This window comes from Rhinatrema bivittatum, chromosome 4, assembly GCF_901001135.1.
Source record: "Rhinatrema bivittatum chromosome 4, aRhiBiv1.1, whole genome shotgun sequence".
Taxonomy (NCBI): Eukaryota; Metazoa; Chordata; class Amphibia; order Gymnophiona; family Rhinatrematidae; genus Rhinatrema; species Rhinatrema bivittatum.
The window spans coordinates 33,702,398-33,726,336 of record NC_042618.1 but is presented as its reverse complement, the minus strand read 5'-3'; the positions used below and the strand labels follow the sequence as shown (position 1 = coordinate 33,726,336).

Here is a 23,939-nt window from a genome sequence, read left to right as displayed (position 1 = left end):
ACTGGCCTCCTCCAATGGCTGACCGGCGGACAGCAGGAGTACAGTGGCAGTACAGGCACGGCAGGTGAGCCCCCCCAGTGCACAGACACAGCAGGTGAGCCTCCCTCTCCAGCAGGAAGATGCCGGCGCCACTAGGGCTGACACCGCCCACAGCACAGCCACCAAGTCATTTCTCTCCTCTCCCTCACCACCAGTCGAGCTGGACGGCCTTCTCCACTGGCCGAGCTGGAAGGCCTCCTCCACTGGCCAACAGGCAGGCAGCAGAGGTACGGCGGCGGTTTCAGGCATGGCAAGTGAGCACCCCCGGTGCAGACACAGCAGGTGAGCCCCCCACCCCACCCCCCGGCAGGAAGATGCTGGCGCCACTAGGGCTGACACTGCCCGCCCACAGCATGCACACCGACGACTCCAGCAGAAGGTGCAGGACAGATTTAAGAGCCCTTGGCATGCTGTAGACCTCAAGTGCCTACTTGTTTGTGCCCTAGCCTTCTTCACTACAATCATGGATGAGATATGCTTCACTGACCCTATTCTAGGCCGAGGGCTGTATGGAGATCTAAGAACCACCCCCAGAATGCACTTGGGAACAGGCCATAGTGGATGTGGGGAGTAGCACTCACAAGAGAGGCATAAAGGGAGGGCATAAGGGAGAGTATAGTTTATATGAGAAACCAATGCTTATTTAATATTAAGCTTTATACATTATAAATGATTCTAGAGTACATGTTATTATTACTACATTAAGCAGTTTTTCATGTGGCATTTAACTGCATGTAAAAAGAGATACATGGTGGTGGGGGGGGGGGCGATTTCCACAAAATGTTTGAAGGTTGAAAAGGAGTCCATGCTTCCCAAAAGGACGGGAACCCCTGATATACATTTCATTCCCATGCATATAAGATGGAGTTTACAAGGTAGGCTGGTTGAATCCATGCTAGGGGATTTTCACTGGCCTAAAGGTACACACATACTTTCACAACATTTAGAGCTGGTTCTTCCATTAGGCATACTAGGTGATCCCCTAAAATGCATCAATTTTGGGAACAGCACTAGGGGCTTCTATACATGAGTTCACAGGGCTCTGCTGGATGACACTACTGGTTCTGTCTGAAACTTGGGCAGCAGAGAAGCTGCTGTAGGGAACAGGAGGGGAGGTGGCGAGCATGGAGCAGACAGAGCGGAGAGTCAGTCCTGGGGGAATTCTGCGCTACTGCGGAGCATAGAATTTGCGCAGAATTCCCCCCCTCCTGTGCAGAATTGACATTTTCTGCACAGAATTGCCAAATTCTGAGCAAAAAATAGCAGAGGAGACCCCGGCATGCCGAGAACAGAGCACGCGAAGATGAAGGCCTGCATGTGCTGCGGCACGCACTCCACTCGCGGCGAAGATGAAGGCCGGGTGTGCCATTGGCAGCAAAAATGGAAGGCCCCTGTGCTGCGAATGGAGTGTGCTCCGCTCGCGGCAAAGATAAAGGCCCTGGTGAGAGAGAGAGAGAGAGAGAGAGAGTGTGTGTGTGTGTGTGTGTGTGTGTGTGTGTGTGTGTGTGTGTGTGTGTGAGGAGAGGGAGAGGGGTGTGAGAAAGGGGAGAGGAGGAGGTGTGAGAAAGGAAAAGGTGAGAGCAGGGAGAGGGGTGTGTGAGAGGGTGGAGGGGTGACAGAGAGCATGGGAGGTAAGAAAGCAGGGGGGATGCTTGAGTGTGGGTTTCAGAGAGAGGGAGCCTATATGAGGAGATTGTGAAAGAGTGTGATAGAGTGTGATTGTGTGTGAGAGATTGGGAGCTTGTGTGCATGAAAAAGGGATTGTGTGTATGTGAGGGTGCTAGCCTGTGTGAAGGGATTGTGTATGTGTGAGATAGAGCCTGTGTGAAGGGGTGCATGAGAGAGAGAGACATAGGTAGCCTTTGTGAGGATGTTGTGTGTGTGGGTATGCAAGAGAGAGGGCCCTGTATGAGGGGATGTGTGTGTGTGCAAGAGTCAGGGAGTCTGTATGAGAGCCTGTGTGAAGGGGTGCATGAGAGAGAGAGACATAGGTAGCCTTTGTGAGGATGTTGTGTGGGTGTGTATGCAAGAGAGAGGGCTCTGTATGAGGGGATGTGTGTGTGTGCAAGAGTCAGGGAGTCTCTGTATGAGGGTGTGTGTATGTTTACTAGAGAGAAGGAGCATGTGTGTGACAGAAAGAGAGAGGGACAGAGGAAGCCTGTATGAGGGGCAGTACTGAGAACGGGGTCAAACTCTAGGGCTGACGACAGAGTGGAATGGGTTGAGCCTAGAGGTGGAAGGGAGAGATACTGGCAGGTGGAGGCGTAGGGGTCTGAGAGGGCAAAGTGGCTAGGGGAGTAGGGAGGGTGAGTGGAAGGGACACTCTTACAATGAATTTCTAGGGAAATTCTGCTCAAAATATTAAAAATTCTGCATCTTTAAGCAATAACTTTTTTCTGTATTAATTTAAAATGTAATTACTCAAGGACTGTCATGTAAATTGTGTTATTTTGACTAATATAAAGTTTGCAGAATTTTAAGTTTTTTTGTGCAGAATTCCCCCAGGAGTAGAGAATAGATCAAGGAAGAACATTCTTTCCCTTTGAATTGTGTACACTTTTAGGTGCTTTTAGGATAGGCAATTTTTAAAAAGCCCATTTACCCAACTAAATCAGTACTTACCCATGTAAATGGCTTTTAAAAATTGTCTTCCCTATGACCAATTTTGTGTTTTTACAGGATTGTTCTGGGAGGGATGATGGTGCAGTCATCATGATTGCTGAGTTTAATTATCAAAATTGTAGAGGAGAGGGTGGCCTAAGAGTCTGAAAGGTAATGTGGGAGAAGGCGCAAGGCTGAAGGTTCGTATAGGTAACCCAATACCCTTATACGTGCTCTTTTAGCTGCTTTCTAGGGGACAGACGGGATGGGTGGATTTGGGGGTCTAATTAGAAACTGTGCATGTACATTTAAGTTTAAAAAAAAAAAAAAGCATGTACATAGCCTACATGTCAACACATATACAAGGTGTGGTAACTTGGGCAATAGCAGCTTAGGAAACAGCCAGTAGGAATAAGGAGGCAGACTCTGGCTGTTTCCTTTTGTGCAATTTTATTTACAGTGCAAAACCAAAACAGAAAGTAAATGCAGCTCACATTGCAGTTCTGATACAAAACATCAGCAAACATAGCAGGTTTTCACATAGGCTGGGTTCCTGCCTGCTCTCTGTGGCCTCTCTAACCCTTCTGGGCCCTGACTCCTTAAAATATGGTGAGGGGAGCCTCCCTTCACCCAGAATTCCTTGCGGAGCTGATACTTGAGGAGGGCCAGGCTAGATAGCTGTGGCTGGTCCCTTAAGGTGGGTGAGAAAGTTTCCTGCACACTCCCTCACACATGGAAATAAATAATGGCAAACCGAAAATATACCTGCTTACTTTTAGCCAATGTTAAAACAGAATGTACACAAGTACTTTGTGTTTGAAAATCTGCCAGGTTTGTGCAGGCTGAAAAGGAAAATTTATTCTATATGAACATTACTCAAAATGTCTTATAAACAATCTAACATGCCCAGAAGGAATATAGTTAAAGAGAATGAGGTACATATTCAAAAGATTTGTCAGGATAACTTCGGGCGTTGATTTCAACAATCTCCCACCCGTCCACACTGTTTAAATTTTGTCCAGGAAACTCATTACCTGCACAAAATTTAGCTGGATAAAAAAGCAACCATTTTGAGACATTCAAGGGGCAAGGCTTTGCTTTAGAAGGTCAGCACTGATATTCAGCACTAAAGTTATCCAGGTAAGTCTGGTTATGCTGGAGGGCTATCCTAAAGTTACCCAGATGAGTCATTTTTTCCCCACTGATTTTCTTCCATTTTTGTTTGTTATAATGAATATTGAGAAATTCCCAGGGAAAATAAAATAAAGACTGAAAATGAAGGTCCCCTCACATGAAATACATGTAAAGTACAAAAAAAAAAAAGAATCCAATTCACAGTCACAGGGCTCGTTGCCCATGTCAAAGCCAAACTGGCCAATCTGATAACCAATTCAGCTTTCGACTGCACGCATTAACACATTTTTCAGAGGAAAACGCAATCACTTTCACAAAGACATTTCGAGTCAAGAGTCAAACCAACCTTAACATCTGCCAGCTTCTCTTCTTTTTGCCAGTCCCACACAGAAAGTACATGATCGTTGGAATCATCTACTGAGCAAAGGCTGCCTCCTCCATTCTGAAGCACAAAATTAAAAGATGCAAAGTTAGGCTCTTGCTTAATAAAAAGAAGTTCCAATTTTACAAGCAGTAAAAATGTATCATTATGGCAAAGATACTACTAGTGCATATCTGCTGCTGAAAGACACTAAGGGGTAGATTTTCAAACACGGCGCGTTCATGTACTTTTGCTGGCGCATCAGGCGCAAGCAAAAGTACGCGGGATTTTAGCGGATACGCGTGTAGTCGCGCGTATCCGCTAAAATCCTGGATCGGCGCGCGCAAGGCTATCGATTTCGTATAGCCGGCGCGCGCCAAGCCGCGCAACCTACCCCCGTTCCCTCCAAGGCCGCTCCGAAATCGGAGCGGCCTTGGAGGGAATCCTCTAACGCCCTCCCCTCACTTTCCCCTCCCCTCCCTTCCCCTACCTAACCCACCCGCCCGGCCCCGTCTAAACCCCCCCCCTACCTTTGTCGGGGGATTTACGCCTCCCGGAGGGAGACGTAAATCCCCGTGTGCCAGCGGGCCGGTTGCGCGCCGGGACGCGACCTGGGGGCGGGTACGGAGGGCGTGGCCATGCCCCCGGACTGCCCCGGGCCGTAGCCACGCCCCCGGGCCCGCCCACGGAACGCTCCCGACCCACCCCGAAAACGCCGCGCGGTTCAGGCCCGCCCCCCTCGGAGAACCCCGGGACTTACGCGAGCCCCAGGGTCTGCGCGCGCCGGTGAGCCTATGTAAAATAGGCTCACCAGCGCGCAGGGCCCTGCTCGCCTAAATCCGCCCGGATTTGGGCGGATTTAGGCGAGCAGGGCTCTTAAAATCCGCCCCTAAATGTTGAATCATTTTTGACTGAAATGTTATTTTTGATGCCTACGGCAAGGAGGTATACAAAATTATTAGGAATGCATTTACTTACAGACTTTGAGAAAGCAATGCAGGTAACTGCACGGTCAAAGAATCCCATGCCAATGACATGTAATGTATTCAGGGTTACAGAATCCCAAACACGCACATGCGGTGGTAATTGCTGAAGAGAGACAAATATGTTTGACAATTTTAAGTAATTCTAATGCTTGAAGGACAGGTCTCGCAAGCAACAAAGCATGAAAATAAAATATTTCTCCCGAATTTAAAATTTCTCTAGTATTTCAATAATGTTTTTTCTGTCTAGTTTGACAAAAGTGTTTGACTGACAATGAAATGAAAACAGAAGGGCACCTATTTAAGTTTGGGCAAACCTATCCTACACCATGCACATGGCATGGGAGTACAACCTCATAGAAACAGGGCAGCAATTTAAGGCTTATATTCCATTTATCACAGTGTGTTGACAGTGGTCTCAGCGAGGGTAAACTGTGCCCATGGCACCAAGGTGTGCATAGGAGGGCATTTATTTTGTGCCCAGTTTAGAGATAAACTGAGCAGGTGTATGATCACACAATCATACTGTATCGGCCTGGATACGAGTGAAATTCACCACTCCTTCCTCACTATAACATTTTAGCACCGTTTAGGTCCATAGTTTGGACAAACACATATTCTAGGTTTTGTTTAATGAATTAAGGAACCTGAAGTACTTACTACTTTCACTAGAGGGCAGTGCCTGCAGCTGTGAGTACCCATTCTGAATAAGGCATACTGCACTGAACTTATCCTATGTAATTACTGGTTTCAGTATCCAGTGCTCTTTGAAAACTATTACAGAATATATGACTACTTAAATGAAGTAAACCTAGGTGTTATCTTTGCAACATTTAACAGTAAGATGTACTACTGAACTTAAAGTACTACACTTCATTTAACCCCTAGTTCACTGTACAGTGTTCACTGGCAAGCGACACCTGTGTGGCCACTAAGATGTATATCATAGATATCTTTGGGCACCTGCAGTTCAGTAACTACATGCAAACTAGCAAAACTGTACCAGAGGGCAGTGACAAGAACTAGAATTGAATAGAAGCATGTCAGCAGATTATTCTAGAAGTGAGAGGTCCGACACATGATCACTCATATGCATCCCTGCAGCACAAGAAGCATGCATGGCACTGGGAGAGGAGTTGGCAGAGGATGGCTCTTCCTCCCTTGGGGTGTGCTCCTGAGTGAGGGAGAAGATCAAGCTGATGTCACACCGCTTTTCTTAGTTATTGGGATACTAATTGAGATCTACCCCTTTATTTCGTATTATCTTTTGTGCTGATCATCAGTATACTTATTTGATACACATTTGCTAGATTAAACTTTTTGGTCAGTCGTTTTCATAATACAGTAATGCTGAGCAAAGCCCTTTGGTACATGCACGGTTTTAGGCATAGCACTACAAAGTGCTCTCCTGCCATACATTAGAGTATACACTCCCTGGGCCAATAAAGTAATATGTGGCAGAGAAGATTCTGCACTCCTTGACAATTTAGATTTAAAGTCCAATTATTTTTAAGGGAAAGATACAGAATCAGATCCTAAACTTGCCAATGGTGACCAAGCTCAACAAGGAAAGTTTGCACACAGAAGCTCAAGGAGTTGATGAGATACATGGGCAGAGGACATTCTTTCCCCATGTATACTTAGCCCATTCTCACAAGTCTAAAACAATCTGTCATTCTCTCTTCCATGATACAGATTGATGTGAGGGTGCCTGCTACAATTTCATGCATGTTAACCATCTCCAGTTGCTTGAGCCTAGCAACACTGCACTATATATGGTTAGGCAAATTTACAAGATGATCAGTTTTAAGAAGCACATAGGGAAACCTTAGCACTGCATGCAAGGATACATGTCAATATTTTTTAAAAGGGTTCCAGGGCTGATTCAGGAAACTGCAGACCAGTGACAGTGAAGTCAGTACCGAGAAAAATAGTAGTAACTATTAAAAAGAACAAAATTACTGAACATATAGATAGTCATAGCTTAACTGGTCAAAGCCAACATGGATTTAGGAAAAGGAAGTCTTGCCTCACCAAATTTTTTTGAGGGCGCAAATAAACACATGGATCAAGGTAAGCCAAGTGATATAGTGTATCTGGGTTTTCAGAAAGCATTTAACAACGTACCTCATGAGAGACTTCTGAAGAAATTAAAAAGTCAGGGGATAGAAGGCAAAAGCAAGTTTGCTTACCGTAAATGATGTTTCCATAGATAGCAGGATGAATTAGCCATGCTGTCTGGGAGACGTGCACGCAACTCTGTAGGCGGAGTTTTCCCTCAGTAGTCACAAAGTTTTGGACTCTGTGCGGCTGCGCGGTCCTCTTCCCGCATGATTCCGTGCCCACCTCCTCAGTTTCTTTGTAGCTAAGCTAGTATTCGTGGAGCAAATATTTGTAGACTGTTCAGGGAGACGGGCGGGTTCGCATGACTAATTCATCCTGCATGCTACGGAAACACCATTTACGGTAAGCAAACTTGCTTTTGCCTTCTATCCCCTGACTTTTTAATTTCCTCAGAAGTCTTTCATGTACTTGGTGGCTCTCCCGGATGAGGGGATGAGGTACCTGGTCCCTTTGTCTTCATTGTCAGCACGGCGCTGGTTGGGCCTTGTGGGCCCAGCGAGGAAGCCCTCTTCTTTGTTGCTGCTTTTCTTTTCGTTGGACCCGGGGAGGAATAGGTCGATCGATCCAGCATCGGGGCATAAGAGCCCGATGTTCTCAGGCACGCCATTTCTTCGGCGCGCTGCCTTTGCGCTCGATGGGGGAGGGGGGGACGACATCAGACCACAGTCCCAGCAGGACGACTGGTCGTGGTCCAGCCCAAGGCAAATATAGCAGTAGTTATGTCCATCAGTAATTCAGCCTGCTATCGACGGGAAATGTCCTATTGTGGATTGGGAACTGGTTAAATGATGGAGAAAGGTAAATAGTGAAGTGCCTCAGGGATCAGTACTGGGACCACTGTTTTTTGTTTAACATATTTATAAATGACCTGGAAAAGAGAACGAGTAAGATGATCAGATCTACAGATGATACAAAATTATCCACGGTTGTTAAATCACAAGAGGACCTTGCAAGACTGGGCATCCACATGGAAGATGAATTTCTGTGGACAAATACAAAGTGATCACATAAGGAACAATAACAAATTATAGCTTATATAATGCAAGGTTTCACATTAGGAGCCACCACCAAAGTAAAGGATCTAGGAGTCATCATGGATAACATGTTGAAATCCTGTGCTCAGTGTGCAGCAGGAGCCAAGAAAGAAAATAGAATGCTAGGGGTTATTAGGAAAGGAATGGAGAATAAACTGGAGAATATTATAATGCCTCTGTATTGCTCCATGGTGCAACCACACTGAGTATTATGTGCAGCTCTGGTCAATGCATCTCGAAAAAGATATAGCAGAATTAGAAAAGAGGAGGGCAACCAAAATGATAAATGAGATGGAATGATTCCCCCTATGAGGAAAAGCTAAAGAGGTTAGGTCTCTTCATCTTGGAGAAAAGACGATTGAGGGAAAATATGACAGGGCTCTATAAAATAATGAGTGGAATGGAACAGGTAAACACGAATCTATTTACTCTTTCAAAAAGTACAAAGACTAGTGGACATGCAATGAAGTTAATAGGTAATATATTGAAGACAAATAGGAGAAAATATTTTTTTACTCAATGCATAATTATACTTTGGAACTCGTTGCCAAAGGATGAAGTAAAACCTGTTAGTGTAGCTAGTTTTAAAAAAGGTTTGGACAAGTTCCTGGAAGAAAAGTCCATAAACCATTATTAAGGTGGACTTGGGGAAATCCACTGCATATCCCTAGGAGTATAAGCATGGAATCTAACAACCTTTTGGGATCCTATCAGTGGCCAGTCCAGGTACTTGTGACCTGGACTGGCCTCTGTTGGAAACAGGATACTGGGCTTGGTGGACCTTTGATCTGAACCATTATGGCAAATCTTATGTTCTTATGACTTCCATGGATGGCCTCACTCTCAGTATAAGTATTGTTAAAAAAAAAAAAAAAAAGAATCCTTTATTCATCCTTAGTCACCAATACTCTTTATGCAACTCAGCTGTTTCCAGCAAGGATAGGTCAGAAGTAGACCAAGTTATTGCTCTGTTACTTCCATTAAAATAAAAATACTAAAGATCTGCTAAACGTCTATACCACGATTACCTCCATAAAAAATAAGCTTCTTGTAAGCCATTTCTCAAGTAGATTCATACATAAATACATAGTATACATTGTAATGACAGCAGAAAAAGGACCAGCCTGCCCAGCAAGCCTCCCATGGTAGTAAATGTCGCTCTGTGCAGGTTACTCCATGTTTCTGTTAAGGGTAGTAGTTTACACCCCTAACATAATATATTTTAGTCAGAGTCCCTCCATCTTTGCATCATTAGATAATTTCTCACTAAAGCATCAAATCATACAAACTTTGTAAGAAAGCCAGTGGGTGTTGTGATGGGCATTATATTCCCCTGGTGAACACAAGAAAGTGGGTTGTAAGGGAAACCTGGGAAGGAGATCCAGTATGTAAAAGAAATGAGAATAGGAGGTGCACTCCAAATCCTAGAAGGCACAGGGATTCTGGAGGGAGAGGAACTTCCTAGGCTTTGTTCTAATGAGGATGAGAGAGCTTGTCTGAAGGAGGGGCAGGGCAGGAACAGGAAGGAGTTCTACTGGAACCAGATGGAGACAGAGGAGATGGAGTGGAAGTGTTGAGCAGCCCTGAGGATGAGCCAGAGACAAGTGATGGAGACCCCCCCCCCCCCTCCAGAAGAGGATACACTCATGGAGACTGCAGGTCAGGAGCTTTAAGTGAGCACTACCATGGGGTGGATACAGTTGCAACCATAGTGAAAGGGGAAGAACAAACCCCAGCTGCAGACTACTGTGAGAAGTGACAGTAGGGCTTGCTTCCCTAAGTACCAAGGGCATAGAGTGCAGCCAAGCTTAGGTTGTGCAGGAAAAAGCAACTGTGAGCAGCAAGCAGGATGATTTAGGCAAGAGTTGCTTTCTTATCGTATGAGTTTGAGACTGTTGTAATTTGATAGTTTAAAGTCTCTATAGCTTTATTTTATCAGGATAACCTGGGACTATGTGTGCTTAAGCCCAACTCACCAACTGAGGTGAGAATATGAATCATAGCTATGACATCTGGAAGGAACAGGGTAAAGTATAGGCAATAGAGACTGAAGTACCTGGCCTAGGGAGCGCCTCTGAGGGTGAAAAGCTAAAGGAGTTGTCGGGCAGTAGGACCGTTGATAAGCACTCCCAGAGGCTTAACCAGTGGTTCGGTTTCTTACGTAATCAAGAGAATGCCAGCAGGAGTGTGACTGGGAGAGTGCATGTGTGTGTGTGTGTCAAACTTCCTCTCTCACACACATATTTCCAAGGGCATAGAGCACAGACAAGCCTAGGTTGTGCAGGAAAAAGCAACTCTCTCTCACACACATGCTTCCTCTGTGTATCTCTCATATACATTAACACACACACAGACAAAAATTGAACTGGAAACCACAACAAACCAGATTCTGTATGCAGTGCAACAATGAAAAGGCAGAATATTACTATTCCTCAAAACAATACAATCAAGAAAGCAGAGTTGCTTACCTATAACAGGTGTTCTCCTAGGACAGCAGGATGTTAGTCCTCACAGATGGGTGACATCATCAGATGTCGTGTGGTTGGAACGCCAGACTCAGATGATCCGCCACCACATTCTCTGTTCTGGCTAGGTACATCGCTCAAGAGCATGCCCTCAACAGAGCCCAGGACCAAATCTGTACCGCCTCCTAACAGAGGAGGAACAACCCAGTGCCTCGTTTGTTGATGTACCACATTGTTACTTGATTGACTGTCCGGATCAGGACTGTGTTGTGGGCAAACAGACTCGAAATGCCTGAAGCTCCAGGAAGTTGATCTGACAGAGATTCCTGAGCCATTCACCGACCTTGTGCATGGAGGTCATCCACATGCGTCCCCTAACCCAGGGGGAAGGAATTGGCGGTAAGCACCACCTGAGGCGGGGAAACTTGAAAAGGGACCCCCTGCTCCAGGTTGGATAGATCCTCCCACCAGGACAGGGAGACCTGGAGAAGCGGCGTGATGTAGAAATGTGCCCCAAGGTCCTGGGATGCCTGCTGCCACTGGGACCACAAAGTCCATTGTGCCTTGCATATGCACAGGCAGGCCAAAAGGGTGACATGGACAGACGCAGCTATGTGACCCAAAAGACGAAGCAGCAGACGAGCAGAAACCTGTTGATGGCCACAGACCAAGTTTGCCAGCAACGACAGGGGAAGCACTCTATCGCGGGGCAGAAACACCTTGGCCTGAACCATGTCCAGTCTGGCCCCCATGAAGCCCAGGTGTGGCGGGCTGAGGTGGGACTTGGGGTAATTGATGACAAAACCCAGAAAGTGCAGAACCTGGTTGGTCAGATGTAAGGAGCAAAGCACCTCCTGCTGAGTGGTGCTTTTGACCAGTTGTCCAAGTAGGGGAACACATGCACCCACTCCCCCAATGTCAGAGGTGTGCCCCCACCACTGCCAGGCATTTGGTGAAGACCCAGGGAGCTGACGCAAGGCCGAATGGCAATACTCGATACTGAAAGTGATCCTTTCCCACCACAAAGTAAAGATACTTCCTGTGACCCAGGAAGATCACAATGTGGGCGTAGGCATCCTTCAGGTCGAGGGAGCAGAGCCAGTCTTCTCTTCTTAGGAGCAGGATCAGGTGCCCAAAGAGACCATCTTGAACCTCTCTCTCTTTGAAGGAATTTGTTTAAGACTCTCAGGTCCAGAATAGAGTGTAAGCCCCCAGTTCTCTTTGGTATCAGGAAATACTGAAAGTAGAACCATTTGCCCACTGGTGAGGGGGGGGGGGGGGGAAGAAACGGTTTCTACCGCTCTGGCCATTAGAAAGGCAAAGAGCTTTGTCAAAAGTATTTCCTGAGGAGCAGAGGACGCCCACGATAGACATGGGGGAGAGTCCACAGGGACTTCCCTGAAATTCAGCCAATATCCTCGGCGAACAATTACGAGAACCCACTGATCCAACATAATGTGGGGCCAGCGGTGCACAAAATGACGCAGCCCAGCTCCGAACAGAGGGCAGGATGCTGAGGGTATGGCAATCTGACTCACGCTCCCTCGCTCCCATTCAAAACCCTATACAGGGCGTTGCTGGGGGCTGGCTGAGGCCTGGGGGTCACCCCTGACTGGAACGACCCCTGGAACCAGCATGGGGTGTGCGGGCTCGCGAAGCAGGAGGATAATATTTCTTCTGACGGTAGAAGGAGTTCCCCGAACCTTGTCGCAAGGATGTTTTGACAGAGAATGGCAGGTCGGAAGTACTAGCCGACAGGTGTTGAAGGGTCTCAAGGTCGGATCCTTCAACTGGGCCACTGCATTCCTGACCTTATCTCCGAATAGATTCTCACCCATACAGGGCAGATCTGCTAGCTTTTCTTGGACCTCTGGCCGAAGGTCAGAGAGACAGAGCCAGGCCATCCTAAGAGCACCAATGCCTGCTGCAGCTACTCTCGCTGCCGTTTCGAAAACATCGGAAATGGACCTCAACTTGTGTTTTCCTGCCTCCAGACTTTGCTGTACTACCGCTAAGAATGCATTCTGCTGCTCTTGGGGCAGGCGCTCTGACAGCTCCTGCACCTGCTTCCACAGGTTCCGGTTATATTGGGTCATATATAGTTGGTAGGAGGCGATACGGGCGATGACCACAGTGCCTTGATACACCTTCCTACCCAGGGCATCCAATGCCCTGTGCTCTCTTCTGGAAGGGCAGAGGCATGGGTGCGAGAGCGCCTGGCTTTTTTAAGGGCAGACTCCACCACAACCAATTGGTATGGGAGATGACGCCTCTCAAATCCCAGTGTCTGTTGGACCAGGTAGATGGCACCTGCCTTTCGATTAACTGGAGGAATGGACACAGGATGTTCCCAGATCCTAAGGAGAAGTTCCTTAAAAATATCATGGACTGGGACAGCCACTACTTCCTTAGGAGTATCCACAAACTGGAGGACCTCCAACATTTTATGTCGGGCGTCCTTCCTTCGTGAGGAGTGAAATGGGATGGTTTCAGCCATGGCCCTGACAAAGCCCACAAAGGAAAGATCATCCGCGGGAGATCTATGCTTCTCATCTGGCGGAAAAGGCACCGAAGGAAGATCACCTGAGTCCTCTGAAGAGGACTCCCAGATATCATCCTCCCAAGGGTCATATGGGGGCCTCTTCCTCACTAAGATCCCCTGGGGGCTGGCATGGATGGTCCCTGCCCAGGCTTCTCAGTTTGGGCACAGAGGGCAGCAATGGCCCCGAGGGCATTGATAGCACCGATGGCACAGATATCCCCAACAGCCCAGGAACGGGATCAGGAAACTCAGGCTGCAGGACCAGTGGCCCTGAAGGTGCCGACAGCCGCAGTTAAGTCTTCTTCTTCGGAGGACCCAATGATGGATATCGCTCCAGAGGGGGGCATCGGAGGCCGCTGAGGAACCAAAGGTCCACAGGGCACAGGCTGCACTGGAAGGATGCCTAAAAGGATGTCCAAACGCTTTAGCAGGGGCGCCAAGAGAGACAGCGCAGGCTCCGGCATCGACATGGGGACCAATGCCAGAAGCAGTTCGATACATTGCAGGGCTCGGAGCACCACCAGCTGAACCCTGCCACCCAACTCCTCTTGAAAGTCTGGTGAAGTAAAGACGGATGGAGGAGGAGGAGGAAGCTCAATGCCCAGCATCGCCATCGGTGAGGGAACACCTGGGACTCCCAGGTCTGATAGAGAACAATGCCTCTTCCTCACGGGGGTTGCTTTGGTGGCGGTATGGCGGCTGCCGATGTTGCATGGTCCTGGAGTCATGCGTCAATGGCAACCGGTGATGATGTTTGAGGGTCCTTTTTGCAATGCTCGGCCTGGTCTTTCCCTGGCACAGAGGAAGGTGAAGACCCCGACGTCCTAGAGTGCGACAACACCAGAGATGGCCTATCTCCGGCTCCTCTCTCTCGAGCTTTTCCATTTTGTCCAGCTGGGCACAAAGTCCTTTGGGGCTCAACTGATCGCACAGATGGCACCCACTGGCATCGTGCGAGGCCCCCAGGCAGAGGATATAGACCTTATGTGGATCAGTAATAGACATGGTCTGCGGGCACCAGGGACACTGTCAAAATCCGGACGACACCATAAACAACCAGTGAGCGGTCGATGGCCATCGGCCACCATTGAGCAACACACCAAGAATCAACCAAAACAAACACCTACCATGCAGCTGGATGGGCACCGATCAGAGTAGAAGGACCTAGTGCAGAAAAAGTCTAGAATAACCGGGAAACAATTTGAAAAAAACACTACAGAGCAGTAGCTCTACCATCGCGAGGCAACTACTGCGTGGGGAAAAAAAGAGACTAAAGAGGGACCCCAAGTGGATGTGCGGGATAGTGGCATGCTGGGCAAGCTCAGTGTGCCAGTCAAAGTTCTAGAAACTTTGATAAAAGTTTTCTGTGCCGGGCCCCATCTGATGATATCACCCATCTGTGAGGACTACCATCCTGCTGGTCCTAGGAGAAATATAAATCAATCAGAATAGTAAAACCATACTAAAAAAAATATATATATCAAAACAGCTGATGAATAGTATTAACAAACACTAATAAAATATTTCAAAACAGATGACATCAAATCTAATAATTAGAACTAACAAGGATAAAACTATCTCCTGCTCTCCTTACCTGAGAAATTTAGATTTCTAGTCATTCTGAGATTGTCATGAATTGGAGGAGGGTGCACAAACTTTAACCCCTCTCACACACACATATATATACAGGCACACGCAGGCACTCCCTCTCACAGACACCCACGCAGGTACAGGCACTCTCACAGAAGCCCAGACACATATACACACATAGGCCCACTTATACACACACAGACACATACAGATGCACCCTCTTATACACACACACACACTCATAGAGGCACCCTCTCATACACATACAAAAACGCACTCTTATATACACTCGACCTCTCACACACACACAGGCACCCTCTCCTACATACACAGGCACCCTCTCATAGACAGACACTCATTCTCGCAGGGCTATTTTAACCTCTTCTTAGGCCACTGGCTGCACCACAGGGCTTCTTCATCTGCCGCCGATTCAGGAAAATCTGGCATCACTGTAGGGCCTGTTCTTCTGCCGCAGAACCTCGCTTTTGCAAGCAGGGAGTGGAAACCCCGCCAGCATATCACTTCGTGCCACTGCGGCACCTTCCTAGATGCTGGCAGCAACAGCATCCCTCCCCCCTGTTGACCCCCACCCCCTTAGTATATCACTGATTTTAGTCACCATCCATATTGAAGGCAATGTTTACACTGTGACCCCCTCCTGTCTAGAATACTCTACTGGTTTAAAACCAGCAGTAAATAAGCCGGTTTTATTTGGGGAGTCAATGTTCAAAGCCATTTATGTTTCCAACATTGTTCTCATATCAATGTTGGAAGCAGATGGGATTGCACTCGAGAACTGTGATCCTGGCAGAGGGGCCTTCATACCCAAAGGTACTGGATAGGGAGAAAAGAAGGGGAAGTTTGGTTCATTTAATATGGACATGAGAGGGGTGGAAGGGTGACCTAGAACCTGAAAATTTATTGGAAGAGTTGGGCTAGGAGAAGGAGCTTGGGCTCTTCCCAGCAGGCCCATTTGTGAAGTATTGGGAATGGGATTCAGGCCACAGGCCCAAACTGCACTTTTTTTTTTTTTTTTTTTAAATCAGTGCCAATTAACCGGATACCTTTGAATATATATTTTTAATAAATCTTATATTCTGCACATTCAAAGATATGTCCAATGCAGTTTACAATCAGAACATTCATAAAAACAGGCATAGAAAGAAAAAAACCAAAACTATCATATTAGTAAACAAAAATAATATACAGATATATCTGGTGGCAAGTTATCTGGCCACCAAGACAGGATAACTTTGAATATAACCGGTTTGGTTTTAATCATACACATTAGATTTTAAAATTAATCAGGCTATGTGTAGCCTGATAACTAAGGGAATATATTCAGCAGGACATTTACCCCACTGAATAACTGGCACAAGTTATCTGGCTAACTTTAATATATGTTGGCAGTAAAAGAGCTAAATGGTCATCCAGTCTGCCCAGCAATTATTTTTTTTTTTTTTGAGGGGGTAATAACTGCCACTCCGTGCAGGTTACCCCATAGTTTTTGTCATGGGTAGTAACTGCCACCCCATGCAGGTTACCTCAGTTAACATAGGTTATACCTATTCTTCATTTCCATCCTTTAGCCTCAAGGGATCGAAGTGAAGAAAAAAGCTTAACTTCTCCACTCAGTGGCTTATTGAATACTGGCATCTAGATTACCTGCTTTTTTGAATATGACATTCACCCAAGGCAGGGGACAACAGGTTACAGCAGTAGTTTTAATTCTGATGTAATAAACAAATGATATGCAGAGCACACCGGCGCTATGGAAAAGTGCACCGAGTACACCACACACGTGTTCTATGCATATAGGACTAAACTAATGAACCCCCAACACGCCAACTGCATAAAAAGGTGAACCCCAACCCAACTCCTCCCTTTCCATTTCCTTCATGAAGAAGAAAAAAAACAAAAAACACTCCCACTAACCCCAATCTCCTTCCCACTCATCTGTGAAAAAAATATAACCTTATCCACTGTTCCATGCTCCCTGGAGGAAAGACCCCAGGACCCGCACAGGTTTGTAATGCTAAGCCTTCCCTCATACTGCCCAGCAATGCTCTAGTCCAGCCTACTAGGGACCTCTAACCTGAGCCTCAGTAAGGAAACCAAAAGCACTGCTGTCTGCTGGACCACTAAGAGGCAAGGCTGTTTCCTTCTGCTAGCTCAGCACTGGAAACGTTTCCGGGTTTTGTTTTTTGGACCATAGGGTGGGCGGGAGATTCTGAGTGGGGTTATTTTCTTTTTTTCTGATTGGGATCAGAAGAGGTATCAGGGAATAGGGAGTGGAGCGTTTTTACAGACCATTGAGTGGGATAGGAGGGCGGACTGGGAAGTAAGGGGGGTGCTTTTTTTTTTTTTTTTTTTTTTTTTTAAATATGTATTGGGAAACGGGGAAGGAGAATGCCAAGGACATGGCCTCCTCCATGTCCTCGTGTGAAGCACAGGTGCATTAGTAATTCATTTCCAGGCCTGGACAGAAGCTAAATTTTAAGTGCTAAAAAGTGCTTTAGCAGTGAAGTTTTGGTTGTGGCTTCTTTCATGTTTTTGACTTTCATTTCTGCAGTTAATATACTCTTTCATTCTATGACGTAGCCTTTCTATATAAGGCATCTTAATTGTACAGGAATTAGGTCTAAACAGTAATATTTCTTCTGAAATGTTAATATATATATATTTCATTTCTGTTAATGGCTTAACCTTGTTCTATGTCTCTGTTTTAGATGTCAGTCTTAAGTTGTTACATTTAAAATGCAATAAATAAATAATTCGTACAAAGTGCTTTAACTTTAGTTTCTGCTCCGGGGAACGCTAATGACTAATGAGACCATTAGCATATTGTGTACCTCTTGTGCATTAATATTTAGGTGGCAATTTTCGAAAGGTTTCAGCATGTAAAATTAGAAGTAAGCATTTTGTAAAAGCCCAAAGCATGAGTATTTGCAGTGTCACTCAAATGTAAACAAAAAAAGCGTGGGTTGGTTTAGGGGCATTCTGGGGTGGGTCTCTGTGTATTTTGTAAGCGGTGTTATGCACCTTATGCCCTCGCTTTTGCAGCAGCTAATTAAGTGGCAGAAATGAAACCACGCTCATTTGTCTGCAGTTTTTAGCTGGGAGCTCTAGGAGACCTGGTGAAAATGTGGGTGAATTGATGGAGATGTTGGTAAACTGACGATTAAAAAGTATGCAAGCAAAATAGTGCTTCCTAAGTATGCACATACTTTATAAAAATACTTGCCTCCGCACATGAACGGAGGCTAATTACATGCACAAGTTACAATTATCTCCTGCCTCAACTGTTATAAAACAGGTACACAAACTATGCATAAAAAAAGGTGAGCGCACTGAAATACAGATATGGACAAAGATAAACTGTGCAGCTCCTGCCACACGTCTATAAAATATAAGTATATCTTTATCTGTAACCACTTCAGTGTCTGCATGCTATGTTACATTCATATTGAAAATTACTCTCTTAATGCGCCAGCATATGAGCAAAACAAGATTTCTAGGGTTTTTTTTTAATTGCTTATGTATTTGCTTTGTCTGTGTACATGTTATCTCCTAAGCCTACAGTAATCAAACCTTCAGGATAGGTATGAATTTAAAATGTTTTCCCATTTAACATATGGATCTTTCTGTGTGCATATGGAGTCAGTCTTCAAAATTTAGGCTCTTAACTTCTGCAGTTAGGATCCTAAATTGGCCCTTTGGAATATTTACCAGGGCTGAGTCCCTAAATTTAGGCTACTAGTTTCACTACTTCCCTAAATTTAGGAGCCTAAAATGTAGATATCTACAGGTAGGGGTGGAGTTAGGGCAGGAAAACAAAGGAGCCAAGCAGTGATTTTCAGAACTAGGCACCTAACCTAGGAGCCTAAATCCAGGAAAATGAACAGGAGGCCTGAATTTAGGGTCCTAAATTTATGTGAATTTTCAGCTGAAAACTTAAGGCTCTTTTCAACTGAAAATAGGTGTCAAAATTAGGGACCTAACCTAGGGGCAAAATTTAGGGACCAGCTGTTTTTTTTGCTTATCAGTCTCATTATGCCCCTACCATTTAATGTACAGCAACCACATTTTCAGGACATAAGAACATAAGGCTTTCCATACAGGTTCAGACCAAAGGTCCATCAAGCCCGGTATCCTGTTTCCAACAATGGCCAATCCAGGCCACAAGTACCTGGCAGGATCCCAAAGGGCAGATAGATTCTGAGATGCTTATCCCAAGAATAAGCAGTGGATTTCTGAATATGTTAATGGACTTTTTCTCCAGGAACTTGTCCAAACTTTTTTAAATTCATCTAAACTAATAGCTTTCACCACATCCTCTGGCAAGGAATTCCAGAGCTTAATTATGCATTGAGTAAAGAAAATATTTTCTCTAATAGTTTTAAATGTACTACCTAGTAGCTTCATTGTGTCCCCACTGGTCTTTATACTTTTCGAAAGAATAAACAATTGATCAAGATTTATTCATTCCATTCAACTCATTATTTTATAAGAACATAAGAAATTGCCATACTGGGTCAGACTAAGGGGATCCATCAAGCCCAGCACCCTGTTTCCAACAGTGGCCAATCCAGGCTACAAGAATCTGGCAAGTACCCAAACACTAAGAAGATTCCATGCTACTGATGCCAGTAGTAGCAGAGGCCATTCCATAAGTCAACTTGATTAATAGCAGTTAATGGACTTCTCCTCCAAGAACTTATCCAAACCTTTTTTTAAACCCAGCTACACTAACCACATCCTCTGGCAACAAATTCCAGAGCTTAATTGTATATTGAGTGAAAAAAAAATTTCTATGATTAGTTTTAAATGTGCTACTTGCTAACTTCATTGAGTGCCCCCTACTCCTTCTATTATCCGAAAGTATAAATAACAGATTTATATCTCATGATTTTAATGACCTCTATCATATCCCCCCCTCAGCTGTGTTTTCGCCAAGCTGAACAGCCCTAACCTCTTTAGCCATTCCTCATAGGAGAGCTGTTCCATCCCCTTTATCATTTTGGTCACCCTTCTCTACACCTTCTCCAGTGCAACTATATCTTTTTTGAGATGCGGTGATCAGAACTGTACACAGTACTCAAAGTGCGGTCTCACCATGGAGCAATACAGAGGCATTATGACATTTTCAGTTTTATTCACCATTCCCTTCCTAATAATTCCTAACATTGTTTGCTTTTTTGACTTCTGCAGCACACTGAGCTGAATATTTATCCACTATGTTGCCTAGACCTTTTTACTGGGTGGTAGAGCTCCTAATGAGGAACCTAACATCGTGTAACTTTTCCCTATATTGTTAAGATTACTTACCTGGTAATCTCCTTTTCCTTAGTGTATGCAGATGGACTCAAAACAAATGGGTATAGTGTGCTCTTGCTAGCAGTTAGAGATGGATCTGACGTCAGCATGGGTACATATACCCCCACAGGAAGTGAAGAAATTCAGTAATCTTCCTTGCAAAACCTTTTATGGATATATGTGTACTGACTGATCGATTAATCAACAGGATTACCCTGACCAATTGATGGTAGCTGGAGACCGCCAGTGTTCTCAACCGGAAGGCGTCGACACCCGGCAGGGTGGAAGCCCTATTATAAGCAAAACATGGCTTACCGTGAGTCAGCGAATCCCCATGTATACCGGCAGCCGGGTGGGATGCTGAGTCCATCTGCATACACTAAGGAAAAGGAGATTACCAGGTAAGTAATCTTAACATTTCCTAGCGTATAGCAGATAGACTCAAAACAAATGGGATGTACAAAAGCTACTCCCGGACTGGGCGGGAGGCTGCCCGAGGACCGTGTAGGATCGCCCTCGCAAATGCTGTGTCCTCCCTTGCCTGAACGTCCAGACGGTTTAGAATCTGGAGAAGGTATGGAGGGAGGACCACATCACCGCTTTACATATCTCTGCAGGCGACAGCAGCTTGTCTTCTGCCCAAGAGGATGATTGTGCTCTGGTAGAATGAGCCTTGACCTGTAGAGGTGGTGGTTTTCCTGCCTCTACGTAGGCTGCCTTGATAACTTCTTTTAATCCAGTGGGCGATGGTCGGCCGTGAGGCCGCTTCCCCTTGCTTCTTCCCGCTGTGCAGGATGAACAGGTGGTCCGTCTTCTGTACTGCTTCTGACATTTCCAGGTATCTGGACAGCAGTCTGCCGATGTCGAGATGACGTAGTATTCGACCTTCTTCCGATTTCTTCAAACCTTCCGTGGTAGGCAAGGATATGGTTTGGTTGAGGTGAAAGTGGGAAGGACCACTTTGTGGTTAAAAAAGGAAGGAAACCGTACGAAGATGGATAGCCTCTGGAGTGATTCTAAGAAATGGATCACGAACAGGATAGTGCTTGTAGCTCTGAGATGCGGCGTGCGACACACACAGGCAGCAAGAACACCATCTTCAAGGTTAACAAATGGAGGGACAGGCCTCGAAGGGGCCTGAAGGCTGATCTCGCTAGAAATTCCATTACTAGGTTAAGGTTCCACAAGGGCACTGGCCACTTTAGTGGCAGGCGAATGTGTTTTAACTCCTTTCAGGAAGCGTGAAACGTCTGGGTGCTGGGCAATGGATTTGCCGTCCCGTCTGGGACCGTAGCAAGACAGCGCTGCTACCTGTACCTTGATGGAGCTGAGGGACAGACCCTTCTGAAGTCCATCTTGTAGGAAGTCCAAAATGATAGAATTTGGAAACACGCTCAGCGAGCGTGGGGTAGCACAAAACTGCTTTGGAGACGGAAATTACTGAATGCTTCACTTCCTGTGGGGTATATGTACCCGTACTGACGTCAGATCAGTCTCCAACTGCTAGCACGAGCACACTATACCCATTTGTTTTGAGTCCATCTGCTACACCTAGGAAAGTGTTATTTTCCCTATATGCAACACCTTGCACTTGTCCTCATTAAATTTCATCTGCCATTTGGATGCCCAGTCTTCCAGTCTCGCAAGGTCCTCCTGCAAGGTACGCCTGTGATTGAACTACTCTGAATAATTTGTATCATCTGCAAATTTGATAACCTCACTTGTCGTATTCTTTTCCAGATCATTTATAAATATATTGAAAAGCACCGTCCAAATACAGATCCCTGAGGGTACTCCACTGTTTACCCTTTTCCACTGAGAAAATTGACCATTTAATCCTACTCTCTGTTTCCTGTCTTTACCAGTTTGTAATCCACAAAAGGACATCGCCTCCTATCCCATGACTTTTAAGTTTCTTAGAAGCCTCTCATGAGGGACTTAGTCAAATGCCTTCTGAAAATCCAAATACACTATATCTACCGGTTCACCTTTATCCACATTTATTAACCACTTCAAAAAAATGAAACAGATTTGTGAGGCAAGACTTCCCTTGGGTAAATATATGTTGACTGTGTTCCATTAACCATGTCTTTCTATATGTTCTGTGATTTTGATCTTTAGAATAGTTTCCACTATTTTCCCAGCACTGAAGTCACGCTCACTGGACTATAGTTTCCCAGATCACCCCTGGAGCTCTTTTTAAAATATGGGGTTTACATTGGTCACCCTCCAGTCTTCAGGTACACTGAAAGATTTTAAAGATAGGTTACAAATTTTAACTAATAGATCTGAAATTTCATTTTTTAATTCCTTCAGAATCCTGGGTTGTATACCAACCGGTTCAGGTGATTTGCTACTCACATTTCATTCGGATCCCTTTTCTATTTTTTGAAAGATGTTCTTTTAGCTATTATAGCCTCTAACACCTCACCTTTTAACCATGCCAGTAATTATTTAGCCTTCCTTTCACCTTTTCTAATGAGAGAAATACATCTGGTCTGGGCTTCCAAGATGGTATTTTTAATCAATGTCCATGCCTGGCATAAACTCTTAACCTTTGCAGCTCCTCCTTTCAGTTTTTTCCTAACCATTTTTCTCATTTTATCATAGTTACCTTTTTGAAAGTTAAATGCTGTCACATTAGATTTATTTAATATCCTCCCTCAGTTATTAAATCGAATTTGATCTGATCACTATTGCCAAGTAGCTCCAACACTGTTACCTCTCGCACCAAATCCTGTAACAAGTCTATCTATATATTTATTTTATTTATTTAGTGCTTTTTTTATACCGGCATTCATGATACAGATCATATCATGTCGGTTTACAAGGTACTGGGGTAAAAAACCTTAAACATTAACATAGCGAAGAGAGGCAAAAGTTACAATGAAACAGGGGTAATGGAACTGGGAGAAGAAGAAGCCAAAGCAGAAAGTAACTCATTGACTATAACAATTATTTACAGTGTGCTGAATGTTCGGTATTGATAGCTATATATATATATATATATATATATATATATATATATATATATATAAAAGCTTGCAACCAAAAAAGAGGGTAAGTTTAATGCTATCTGCACAGCTGCAAAGCCTGTGGATAAGTTTTACCTGCAGCTCTTTCCTCAGTTTTCAAAATGAAAGTACACGCCTATTTTTTCTATGAAAATTGCCTCAGGAAAACGCACCCATGGATGCTTGCACCTGCTTTATCTGTGGGTACTTTTTCCAAGGAAAACAATGCGCATACTTTTGTTAATAGAAAAGTATGCACGTTGCTTCAATCCCCATCCTAATCCTGCCAAATGTTAAGAAAAAGTATGTGTGCACTTTAGCCGTATGCAGGGTGGGCAATTTTCAGGTAGCCCATTCACTTGGCTTGATCTGCAGAAATCACTTTTGGAAACTGCAATGCCCATGTTTGCCTACATGGATCTAGTCCAAATTTTCCATAGATTTTGCAAAATCTTTTCTTATTTGTTTTGTTAGGGCCTTTGTACACTGTGTTAATTAGTCTGCATGCTAATAAAGGGTTAGCACATAACTTTTTTTTTTTTTTTAGTAAATCAGTCCCAAGCAGAAGCGAAGTTTTCCTTAATTCACAGGGAATGAACTCTCGTCTGTGCTCCTCTGAAGAAGGTCCTGCAGGAGTGCTTAAAGCAGGCACAAGAGCAGAATACAGCCACCATATAAGCATTATTGTCTTTCCTTTCAGAATTTAAGACTTATGGCTAACCACAGTTGCTATCAC

At 45.0% G+C, this 23,939-nt stretch overlaps 1 protein-coding gene across 1 annotated transcript in view; it reads right to left on the bottom strand.

The window, feature by feature from the left end:
- The window catches only part of EML1 (EMAP like 1), a 265,065-nt gene that overhangs the window by 97,957 nt on the left and 143,169 nt on the right, over positions 1-23,939 (bottom strand). Inside the window, 2 exon segments of the mRNA XM_029597926.1 lie at positions 4,121-4,216; positions 5,114-5,224. Coding sequence (XP_029453786.1) covers positions 4,121-4,216; positions 5,114-5,224 — 207 coding nt within the window.